The sequence below is a fragment of the Protopterus annectens genome, chromosome 17.part0 (genome assembly GCF_019279795.1).
Source record: "Protopterus annectens isolate FY-2018-M chromosome 17.part0, PAN1.0, whole genome shotgun sequence".
Classification (NCBI taxonomy): domain Eukaryota; kingdom Metazoa; phylum Chordata; order Ceratodontiformes; family Protopteridae; genus Protopterus; species Protopterus annectens.
This window is the reverse complement of record NC_056751.1, coordinates 618,925,267-618,938,303: the sequence shown is the minus strand read 5'-3', so window position 1 is coordinate 618,938,303 and position 13,037 is coordinate 618,925,267. Positions and strand designations below refer to the sequence as shown.

Genomic DNA, 13,037 nt, shown 5'->3' with positions numbered 1-13,037 from the left:
AGAGAGCTAGTACTGAAACTGTTGAACACTATGAGGATGCTAGGGTATATAGATAGCTAGTCGTGAAACCGTTGAACACTATGAGGATGGTAGGCTGTACAGGGAGCTAGTAGTGAAACTGTTGAACACTATGAGGATGCTAGGCTGTATAGAGAGCTAGCAGTGAAACTGCTGAACACCATCAGGATGCTTGGCTGTACAAAAAGCTAGTAGTGAAATTGTTGAACACTATGAGGATGCTAGGCTGTACAAATAGTTAGTAGTGAAACCGTTGGAACACCATGAGGATGCTAGAGTATACAGATAGCTAGGACTAACTGCTGAACACCATCAGGATGCTAGGCTATATAGATAGGTAAGAGAAAAACTGTTGATCAATATCAAGATGCTAGACTGTACAGACAACTAACAGTGAAACTGTTGAACACTATGAGGATGCTAGGCTATGCTGATAGCTAGGAATGAAACTGCTGAACACCGTGCAGATGCTAGGGTATAGAGATGCTGGGTACTTTGTACACCCTATTGTGAAGACTCTCCTGATTTCTTTCCTGCATTCTTACAAGATTTACCTGGGTTTATGTGGGAATCTGTCCATGTTCTTACATGTGGTGATTACAGTATGAGCCTGGACTAATGCTTAGATAGGATAATTCCAAGTTCAGAAACCCATATAATCTTGTGAAAAGTAATCCTATGTTTTATGGAGGAATTAGTGCTAAGAGATGTGTATACGGAGATGTCACTAGTGTATCAAGGTTATACTTTTCTTACTCCATCCCTAAGGGTGGGTAGCCAATTGCATTTATTTTTAGAGTCATCAGGGATTGCTGAAAGTGCAGAGAAAGCCCTTTTGGAATCACTGTGGTTTAACAGGCTATTTGAGATTATGCTTACAAATAGAAACACTTACACAGAGCAGACCTACTATTTTTTGTAGACAAAGAGTCCAAAACTATGCTCAGAAAATGGGTTAGATAATACATATGAATGTGTCACTGAAGGTCAATGCCACCACTTGTGTAATGGGAATCACATAAAGTATATTATACCAGCTTATATAAAACAGTGAGTAGGCCATGACAGGATGAAGAAAGAAAGAAAACTGAGTATGTTAAAACAGGAAGTATCACATGACTGGAAGGAGTACAGGTAGTGTACGTAGAACCATGTCAAGCTAGTTAAAGCTTATAGGAGTACTCATTCACAGGTTTTTTGGGGGGTGAGTATGTACATTAAAATTGGTAAGACAGTATTCAGAAAGTGCAGCCACAAAAAATTGGGCCCAGGACTGGGAAGCACAATGAGGACACTGAATGACTTAGGGGAAGAAAAATGGAGGAAGATGCAAGTTTCATCTGGAAGTATCACCACACCTTCCTCAATGTCCTTTGTTGAGAAGGACAGTGTTTGATAATGTGGTGAAAGTATCTCCTTCCTTGTTGATGGAGAAAGTCAGAATCCTTCTCTTCAACTGGCTGTCAGCACTGAGTCAATAGAATTGTACTATAATGCAGGCTGCAGTAAATACATTGGGTTATTATTTTTGCAGAATTCTGATACAGTTGATTAAGTTGTGCAGTTTCTTCTATGAAAATTCCTATTATTTCTACACCATGAGTATCAGGCTCTAAGGCTCAATGAAAAGAATGGCCTCCTAGCACATACCAGGTATATGGCCTGAGTGATTTCTTCCACAGGTCTAGTACAGATATCCTGGTAGTATTCACCAGTATGGGACATTTGTGAAAACAATGATAAACTTTAATAGTACAATGCTGCAAACAAATGGCTACATCAGTATAGAGCTTGCTGATTGCCAGAGTTGAATGAAAGGGTTGTAATCAACTAACTACACCAAAAAGACCTTGGACTCTGTAGTAGTTTTGGTCAACAGCACTATTATTTTTGAGAGGAAAACTCTTGCTGAAGTATACACTGAGGACAATTAGCTGGGACTTTAGGAGAATCTGATGATTTTTTTCAATCCATGCATAACTGGGAAACCATTTACAAAAAATAAAATATGTTGCAAATATTTTGTGTCTCTCTTAAAACATTGGTTATATTTAAATGGTTTCCTGTATAATATAGTTTTGTGTATAAGCAAAAATAATTATAAAAATGAAACAAACAAAAAAAAAATCAAAAACATTGGGAGGATCAGGAAAAAATGATTATAGGCCTTTATTGGAAATTACACATACAGAAATGGATTTCAAACAGACATTCATAGTAGAAGCAGAGTATAATGGTATAATGAAAAATATTAGATTGTGGCAGTGAACACAAAGAAGCAAACTTTTCAGTTGGCTATAGAAAAACGAGTATGCCTCAGTCCTACCTTTGATTTAATTATGAATCTTTTCAGTCAGCTGGCATATGGTGCTGTGCTATACCAAAGCACTTAATATAGTTATTAGACTATCAGAGTTTTCATTGCAGCTCTGCACTGAATTGAGCCATGACACTTCAGGTGCACAAATCTATGAAATGTTATCTATGGCAGTTTTGAAATGATGTATAATGCGCAGATGGATTATAATGACAACACAACACTTGAACACTTCAGGCAAGTATTGTCCTCAGCATACTGAGCAAAACTTCAAAACAACACCCACAATAGAAATGTAGTATATACCTCTGAAGCAATAGATGAACTACCTATAAATAAATCCCATTTTTGACCCCCCCTTCTGATCCTTGATTACAGTCACTGGAGTATCAATCTACTGATAATTATCACTGCTCATAAATTAGTACAGACAATATTACATTAATCCTAGATTAAATAGACAGCAAGCCATCACTTGGAGCAGATTATATTTACATGATGATGCTGACAGAATTAATATATTTTGCTACCTATCTTGCAGTCTACGTTTAATAAAATGATGGGGTGTTATATTGCTCTACCACTTTGGAAAAATCAATAATATCCAATATAAATAAAAAGGGAAACAATTTAGAAATATCTAATTAATGACTCATTAGTTTAACATTAATTTTGTGCAAAGATTTTGAAAGATGGATGTGGAAGTTATTACTTGATTCTGATAATGATAATGGGTTTTTAGATTTATATCAGCATGTTTTTTATTCTGAAAAGTCTGCATTGATGCAGAATTCCATGATGACTCTTACTGAAGTTAGACTATGAGAAACTATGAGACTACAGTCAGAATCAACCAGGCAGTATGTACATGGTATTCTGTTACAGAACTCTACTACAATATCTATGCTAATTATATGGATTTCAGTACAGCAGTGGAATGAATCTGACCATGCCACTTAAGATGTTCTAGTCTATGGCATGTTATCTATGGCACTATACAAATGAATGCGTGTGTGTGTGTGTGTGTGTGTGTGTGTGTGTGTGTGTGTGTGTGTGTATGTCTCTATATAGATATTTATTCTGTCAAAATGTAGTGAATTTTATTTCTTATGTCATGGCACCTCGGGAAAGGATTATTCTGGACCATTATTATACAGTGCATACTGATAACAAGTCCATTCACAATGCAGAGTACAATGCAAAATATCAGAGGTGGCAGTGGGCAGTGAACACCTCTGAGATGATGGATAATGTCCTGTAAGTAAAAGGCTGTATCTTGGTCACACTTTCATATTTCATTATAAAACTTTTAGGGTGTCTCATCACTACCTATTGAGCTACAAAATGTTTCTAAGACTCCTATTCACTCCTTAGGGATTTCTCTGAATTTCAATGATTAATTTGACCACAATGCTTTATATATATGATTCTTTACTTTTGTTATAATGAGATCCATTAAAAAAGTGCTCCAGGCCACTATTGTACTCAGTGTATTAAGAAGTTCAAAGGATCACCCACAGTTAAATGAAATATAATGCAAAAATAGACCGTGGCAGTGAACACCTCTGAAATAGATGACCAAATGCTTATACACAGAAGGCAATATCTCAGTGTTTCTTTCAGATTTCATTATGAAACCTTCAGGCCTTCACTACAGTGTGATCACCTAGAAAATTATCTAAGGTTAATAGTCTACCCTTAGTTTGTTCAGTGCTTTACTATACAGAATTTTACCACATCATGCAATAATCACCAATCTATGGCAACTTTCAAATAAATTGTCTAGTAAAATATATAGACAATGTTTAATCCTAATGTAATGATTACTCAGGAAAGAAGTATTCTAAGAAACAATTGCATTCAGCATACTAAGCAAATGTTCTAAAGTACACCTACAATGGAAATAGATTATAATACAAGCTATAGAACTTTGGCAGTTTAAACCCCTAAACCACACACACACACACACACACACACACACACACACACACACACACACACACACACATATATATATATATATATATATATATATATATATATATGGGTCTACTTTATTTACATGAAAGCTTAAAACAGCGAATGCATATGCATCGAACCGAGAAAACATTGAAACACAATAAAAATGGAACTACACAACAAACATGACATGTAACAGCTGTAGGCAGAGGGGTAATCCCCCCTGCACCCCCACTAGTTAAATATGCCAACTCCGAGATCACACTACATTGAAGTAAATGGAAATCTCCACCTACGGTATATATACACTATATGGTTCGATGCATATGCATTCACTGTTTTAAGCTTTTGCATAAATAAAGTACACCCATAGATATATATATATATATATATATATATATATATATATATATATATATATATATATATATATATATATATATATATATATATATATATATATATATATATATATATATATATATATATATATATATATATAGATATACATATACATATATATGTGTGTGTGTGTGTGTACTTCATTCCACATTCTATCATCCAACAACACAAAAACCGAGTGTGTTGCACAAACTAAACTCATAAGAATATTACTCAGTGTTAATCTCAAATACAACCATCACCTGCTGCAAGCCATCAAAAAATGAAATGGAAACTAGGTTTTGTCTACAATTTATTTAACATTTGTTTACTGGGAAAGTCCAACGTGGAAGAAAGCCAATTTTCAGCAGAGGCCTGGGGAGAATCACTCCAGATGGATGTCTTTGTAACATCACAGGAAACATATACTAACACAGGGAGGACATGCAGACTCCATACATAAGACAACCCAGCCAATAATCGAAAGAGAGAACTTCTTGCTATGATATAGCAACACTACCGCTGCACCACTGCGCCGTCCAAGGTAAAACATTTTCTTACTGACTCCACAAGAAAATCAATAGCAAAAACCTGTTAACTTCATTCCGTTCTCAAAGCATTGCCCATCTTTACAAATCTCAGCTCCACCCATAAACTAAACTAGAGACAGGCTGCAACAAAACTTGTAAATTTGCAGGAAGCACCTCAGAAAAAAAAAACATCACCATGTAGTCTTAAACGATCTTAATTGGCTAGAACATGCATACTGCCTCAACTACTTTCAACTCATGATGGCACAAAAACTACTCCACTGCCCAGAAAAGTGTCCATCTGTAAAAAGTACACTCCAACCTTGTTGACCTATCAGAACCGCATGACCCAACAATAAATCTCTCCTTTCTAGCACAAAATCACATAACTCAGCTGGTAATTTATTATACTCCTTAAAATATATTATAAAAATCTGGAATTCTATCCCTCTAAAACTAAAACAAATAGACAGATTAAATAATTTTAAAGTATTACTAAAACAGGATTTACTGAATAACTGTCTTTCCTGGCTAATGTAAATAAATCATCTCACCCACACTCACTTGTTACTCATCAAATAACAGCTATTAATTTTCTATCTCTACCCCATACTTCAAGATATTTTATAATAACTTGCTAAACTGCTATCAGTGCCTGCAATATCTTTATTTTCACAACTTTGTAAAATCACAGGACATTTCTAAAAGTTTCTGGCATCATTTATATACATATATACTGTAATCTATACACAAGGAAAAATAAACTAAGGGTAATGCTGCTCAATGCCAGAAGTCTAAACGTTAAGATGCATGCACTCGAGGCTCTCCTCAGTATGGAGAATATCGATATCTGTGCAGTAACAGAAACCTGGTTCAAGGCTCCTGAGAGCACTCCAGCACTACCAGGCTATACACTCATACCATGCTTTTTGGCACCAAAACTCGAACCGAACCACAAGAGGAGGGTGAGTATCCATATTCATCAAAGATACCCATACCTCCAGGCTAGTGGCACTGCACGAAGCATCTGAAACCATCCATGTGCAACTAACAGTGGACAAAACTGCCTTCCAGTTTGTAGCCTGCTACAGACCACCCTCCCAAACTCAGGAACCCCACTCGGCTTTCCTGAAGACACTGGAGAATATAAAGGTCTCTTCAAACACCATTATATTGGGTGACTTTAACTACCCAAACATAGACTGGGAGTACTACTCAAGCCCCAACACCCTAGCCCAACGGTTCCTAGAATTTATAAACTCAAATGCTATGGAACAACTGGTCACCACTCCCACAAGAGGGGAAAACATATTGGACCTGATCATCACCAACATGGGGACTGTATGCTCCATACCACAGGTATACCCCTCATTGGTAAGATCTGACCATAAATTAATCACTATGGACATCCATATCCCATCCCCACCCCCAGCAAAGGAAACCACGGTCAAAAACTTCTCAAAAGCAAATGTCTCACTTCTCAAAACCGAGGTGGAATCCTTCAAAGCCCCAGGGCCAGTGGAAAATACAGCCCAAATCGCAGAATCCTTTGCAAACACATTCTATGGATACCTACAGGAATGCATGGATCATGCTATCCCAAATAAAACCAAGACACACTCCTCCAAGGGCAGGAGACCTGTCTGGTGGACCCCAGCCATAAATAAGCTGTACAACAGAAGGAGGAAGCTACTACATGATAGAGCAAAATCCCTGAAAGGGAAGGCAACTCTGAACAGTACTAGCAAGAAACTACGATCCCTCATCAAATCATCTAAGGCTAGCTTTGAAAGAAAAACTGCACAAGACGCTAAAGATAATCACAAGGCCTTCTTTAGTTATGTCAGAAACCTGGGTGGAAACTCCCAGATATGCTCTGAGTTAGTGCAAAATGACAAAAAATACACTGCATCCACAGACATGGCCAACATCCTGGCAGACAGGTTCAGTGCAAACTCCCCCCCCCAATGAGCAAATGACTATCCCAACAGAGTGTAGCCTCCCTGACATCACAGATACACAGGTGAGAGCTGCTCTCTCCAAAGCAAAAAACACAGCATCAATGGGACCGGACAGTGTCCCGGGCTGCATTTTACATGAGCTCCAAGAAGAACTGAACCCTCACTTAAAATCACTATTCAGTCTCAGCCTTACAACAGGATATGTACCCAAAGAATAGCATACAGCAACAGTGGTCCCACTCCATAAAGGTGGTGCCACAACAGACCCCGGAAACTATCGCCCTATAAGCCTAACTAGCCTGGTCTGCAAAGCTATGGAGTGTATCATCATGGAACTCAAAAACATTGAGAAACTCCAAACACTGGATCCTTTCCAATTCGGCTTTGTTAAGGGCAGATCTTGCCTCTTGAACCTGGTTGATTTCTTTGAAACAGTCACCAAGGCCATAGATGAAGGGAAGGTAGTCCACACAGCCCACCTTGACCTTGCAAAAGCCTATTGACACAATACCCACTCGGGCATCATAAATAAGCTCATTAACTTAAATATCAACCCCTATGTCACAAGATGGGTTGCAAACTGGCTTAGGGATAGAACCCACATGGTCAGAATTGCAGATGCCATGTCAGACTATAAACCAGTTACAAGTGGTGTCCCACAAGGCTCAGTCCTGGGACCTCTCTTGTTTGTTATATATTTCTCTGAGGTACAGGCTAACACAGGAGGACTATGGCTGACAAAGTTTGTAGATGACTGCAAACTGGGGGCCATAATCGACTCGCTGGCTGACACAAGCATCCTCCAAAAAGGTCTCACAGAGACGGATAACTGGTGTCAGAGCCATGGCCTAAAGCTAAATGCCAAAAAGTGTATAGTCATCCCCTTTGGGAAAAACAAAGTGCCCACAAATTACCACATAGGTGGTAATCCATTAAGTATGGAAGAAGTAATTAGGGATTTGGGGACCCAAGTAGATTGCAATCTCTCCTTTGACAATCACATTGCCAAAGTGGTTAGAAAGACATTCTATATAGCCCACCTTATCACAAAGGGGTTCACATCTAGATCAAGAGAGGTCATTGTGCCCCTCTACTCATCACTCATCAGGCCCATAATTGACTACAATGCCCCATTTGGGATGTTCCTTACCCGACACCTGCTACAACTAGAAAGACCCAAAAAGTACCTCACCAAGAGGATCAAGGGACTCAAACAGATGCCCTATGCAGTTAGGCTAAAGAAACTCCAGCTCTACTCAGTTGCTTACCGCCTACTCAGAGGCAACCTGTGCCTGACGTATAAAGCCATGTCCAACCCAGAATTAATGGACATGCTCCACCTCAAGAAATCCAAATCCATCAGAGCTACATGCTCCAGTGACTTAAACCTCAGCACAGAAATAAATAGAACATGCTGGAGGGACAGATTCATATCCCAGAGGCTCCCCTCACTCTGGAACAAAATCCCAATCCATGTTAGACAGAGCCCCTCAATGACCCTCTTCAAGAAGAATCTTGACGTTTGGATGGGAGATCATAAATTTACCCCTGGGATCTCTTCTGTGTCACTGCTAGACTGAGGCACGGTAAACTAACCTTAAATGGGCTATCTTCTGTGACCTACTATACAGTCAACTAATCTAAAAAGGGTGGCGAAAGCCAAACACTCTCTGGCTAAGCTTGTAAATGCCCTAGGGCAGATAGCCTAGTATCAACCTATGAACCTATAAACCTATAAATTGTCTCACTATATAAATATGCAATACAGTGTGTCTCACCATGCAAAAATGTCACACTGTTTTTCTATGTATAAATGTTCATTTTTTGTGTACATGTATTAACTGTAGAATGTTTCTACATGGGTCTCTGCTGAAAAATTGGCAAATTCCAGTCTGACTTTCCTTGTAAAACCAAGATAAATAAATAAATAATTAAATAATAAATAAATAAATAAATAAAACATGCATACATTGGGCATTAGTTTTACATAATCTTATGAGCAGAAGTCAAATGGTGCCACCTGCTGGAATCTCGGAATAATACCAGACTGAGAAAACAAGATCTCTTAAATGCTAGTTTCCTAGATATGTCTAAAAAGCCATATGTAGCTCTCCTTAAGACAGCTCTCAGTAAAGAACTGAAGACATTCTAATAAGATAATTGGGTGCAGGACCAATTCATGTATGTCATTCCTGTTTCAAGGGTTTTAATACATTCATTATGAATTAAATAACATCACACCCCATTTTTCAGTATTCAAAATGTAGACCTTATCCTCTATACAGTAATGGAAATGTTAGCTTGACTGGTAAAATAAACATATTTTGCCTAACCTCACCTTTTCCTGTAATCTAATAATCTAACACAACAATGCCACATTATGAGTGTGTGTGTATGTGTGTGTGTGTGTGTGTGTGTGTGTGTGTGTGTGTGTGTGTGTGTGTGTATACATGTACATGTATCTATCTATCTATCTATCTATCTATCTATCTATCTATCTATCTATCTATCTATATGTGGGTGTGTGTGTGTGTGTGTGTGTGTGTGTGTGTGTGTGTGTGTGTGTGTGTGTGTGTGTTTGTGTGCGTTTGTTAAATTCTCTCATCTTGAGAAAAAGTTGTGTACATACTGACACCTAATGGAAACTGATTGGAATGTAGTTTGGCAGCCTGGTTCATTGTAATAGCTATACTGTCAACAAGTCGAGATATTCAATTATAAATTTTTGTTAGGCTGTTCTTTACAAAAGCAGCATAGCATCTGTACATTGTATTTCTTACTGTAAAATTCCATGTCTTTCTAATGCCTTCCTCTTTTTCTTTAATATCATTTAAGATGTTAGACAACATCACTTTTTGGAACAAATAGTTTTCATTCCTGTCTGTTTATAGCAAACTGCATGTATGATTTTATTAATTACATAGGTACCCCTGTGAGAAACAGTAAAACTGTCAAGGTGTCATTTGATTTGGATCTAATCTTTTTTAGGATGGCTGTGAAATTGAAATACAAAACACTGGCTATGCCTTCATTCTTTTCCTACACATTCAACCACAAGCCTTGTGTACAGATGCTATCCCAGTAGAATGTGTTCCTTCTGAGTGGATACTTATGGTTTGATTATGAAAAAAGTCAAATGCTTGTAATAACCATGTTACTTATAAAGACATACACTGAGCCTAGAAAGCTATATCAGTAATCACTCAAAGTGATTCTGTAAATGCCTTGCTTTTCATAAACTACCTTCTTTCAGACTGTGATAGCTACATTTTGTAAAGTTCTGTTGTCTCAGTGAGAAGAAAATAAAGACATAATGGTGTCAGGAACATATATGTATATCTGCTGTCCGAGAGCTACACTAATCTCTAACAAGCTTTATCATTATTACTTGACAGTAATGATAAAACTTGGCTTGTATTTTTGCACACAGTATACCGGTTTTCCCTAACCCAAAAAAGAGAGCCACCATCTGTGTACGCAACTGATGCTTGATTGTGAGGAAAGTGAAAGAAATAATGATCATAGTACCGTATTCCAACTTCTTGCTTTGTGATGCTTGCACATATTATTCACAAAACAAGCCATATTAAAGATTGTTTTACATGGATAATATAATTGCCCTCCGGTTTCACACACTGCTTTCTTCCAAAACAAGGTAGCTAATTTATGCAGACATTTAGATGTGTGGTTGAGAAGAAAGTGCAAGGAATAGTCATCTTATCAATGAGTTTCAATTCATACAAAGACACACACACACATGCACACACGCACACACACACACACGCACACACACGCACACACACACACACACACACACACACACACACACACACACACACACACACACACACACACACACTCCTTTAAGCAGGCCATATCGTGCAACTGTACTGTGCTTTCACACAAGGCCTTCCAAAACAGATAGCCACTTTCTGTGCATTCCCTTAATTGCTGATTGTGATGGAAGTGAAAAAAATTACCACAGTAATATATTTCAATTGATTATAATACACAGTAAAATGTTCTTCTTCAGGCCAAATTACTGTGCCCTCCTACAGTTATTTTATTTTTTATTGACACTTGTTTATGAGGAAAGGCTGACTGGGCTCAGGTGTCCTTTTTCATTTTAGGCAAGGGGAGAAAAGCTCCAAGATAACACATTTAATGCAATCAATATTTACAATTATTTGAAAAAAAAAAATATTTACAATTACAAATTTTATAACTAAATTTCAATGAATACATAGCATAGTAATCAGTATTGTATGGATATTCACAAACATTAACATACAAGCATTATGTTGAGAATTTACAAATAGAAGAGTGGTGTACATGATAGGTAAGAATAATTTAAGAAATACATTAGAGTGAGGTCTTAAAGGGAATAATCAAGTTTTAGTTTATTAGAGAAGCAGCAAAGTTTATTGTAGTAGTTTGAGCACTACAATAAAGTGAAGTATTTAAAAGAGGATACGGAGGTTTAGTGATTTAGTGCTTTAAACTGAGGTATAAAAAGGTGATGAAGGATGTTAGGAAAAGTTATTTTTCAGATGAGAAGCAGAGACAAAGCCACACGGCAGAGTGGAAGTAATTTACTAATGGTTTGAAAGGATGAAGGTGTGAGATAGGCTTAACTGATATATACATTTTATTCCAAGTTCTAGCTACATTATTGGTGTAGAGAACTGTCCCAGCAGCTATTTGTTGTTTGTAGATGGTAAGTAGTTGTTGACCATTACACCAAAGAGGGCAATTTGGTAGCTAGAGGTGGGATATGGGGCTAATTTCTGGGCAAACAAATGAGTTATAGATGATTTTCCTGTGCAAGATGAGCTGGGTATAAGGTAGGTGGTCAGGAAGTTTGAGCCAGTTAAGTGTATTTAATGATAACCAGGGTGAGTCTGGCCAGATGTTTTGCAAGCAAATCTTGCAACTTTGTTGTAACATTGTTGAGGTTTAGTGAGTGGCCACTATTGACTCAACCATTTTAAGTGGGGTTACAGCTCTGGCTTACCACACGGGTGACACCTAGTGGGAGCACTATGTGTTCCACCCTGTAGAACTTCAGCCTAGTGAGCCTATGCTATTGTATGCAAGTCACACAGTAAGCAGAAAGTGATGCAGCATGCAGAGGCCACAGTTTACATTAGAGAGCAGTACATACCTAAGCTCTAAAGAGCTGCTGCAGGGAGGGGATGTTGTGCTGGGGGACAGGGTTGGCCATTTTGCAGGACCAGCTGGATAACCAGTTCCTTTCACTGCAGAATAGATTAGCTAATTGGGATTCCTGGGCAAGAAAGACTAGGTTGTAGGACTCTCCCATAGTGATTCTGAGATCCTGCTGCAGTGGAGTAAATGAGTAAATGGGCAAATGGGTTTAAGCAGTGAAGCCATCAGCTAACCCTGCAAAGCAGATTTAAAAATGCTTCTTTCCTTCATCTTACAAGCATCCCACCACCAACAGTGATGGTGTGTTTGAGCAAGCTTAAAGTATGAAGGAAAGCAACTACACCACACATGAAGTACAGGGATGAGGCAAGGATAATGTGTAGCCAAGGCAGTGAAATTGCTTCCCAATTTACAAAGAAAATGTATGTGTGAAGAAATTACACACTGTCATATGTGCTAGCATGTCTGGCTGGGGTTTTGTACATAATTTCAGATTAAACTGTATATTATATGCTTGCATGAAAAACTATGGTATTTTAAATAAGTTCTTGTATGTTGATTGCTCTGTTTGTACAGGATGTTTAGATGAACAGTGTTCTGTTAGCAACTACGCGTGTTTGTGAAGGTGATTCTAACTGAAGGCTGTTTCAGAGTCAGCTGATCTACAGATGATGTCACTGGAATGTTTCCAGTTTCCCTATG

At 37.9% G+C, this 13,037-nt stretch overlaps 1 protein-coding gene across 1 annotated transcript in view; it reads right to left on the bottom strand.

Annotated features, from left to right (window-relative positions):
- The window catches only part of LOC122791478, a 366,144-nt gene that overhangs the window by 124,976 nt on the left and 228,131 nt on the right, over positions 1 to 13,037 (bottom strand). Inside the window, exon 7 of the mRNA XM_044059220.1 lies at positions 10,574 to 10,653. Coding sequence (XP_043915155.1) covers positions 10,574 to 10,653 — 80 coding nt within the window. The remainder of the gene's footprint in view (positions 1 to 10,573; positions 10,654 to 13,037) is intronic.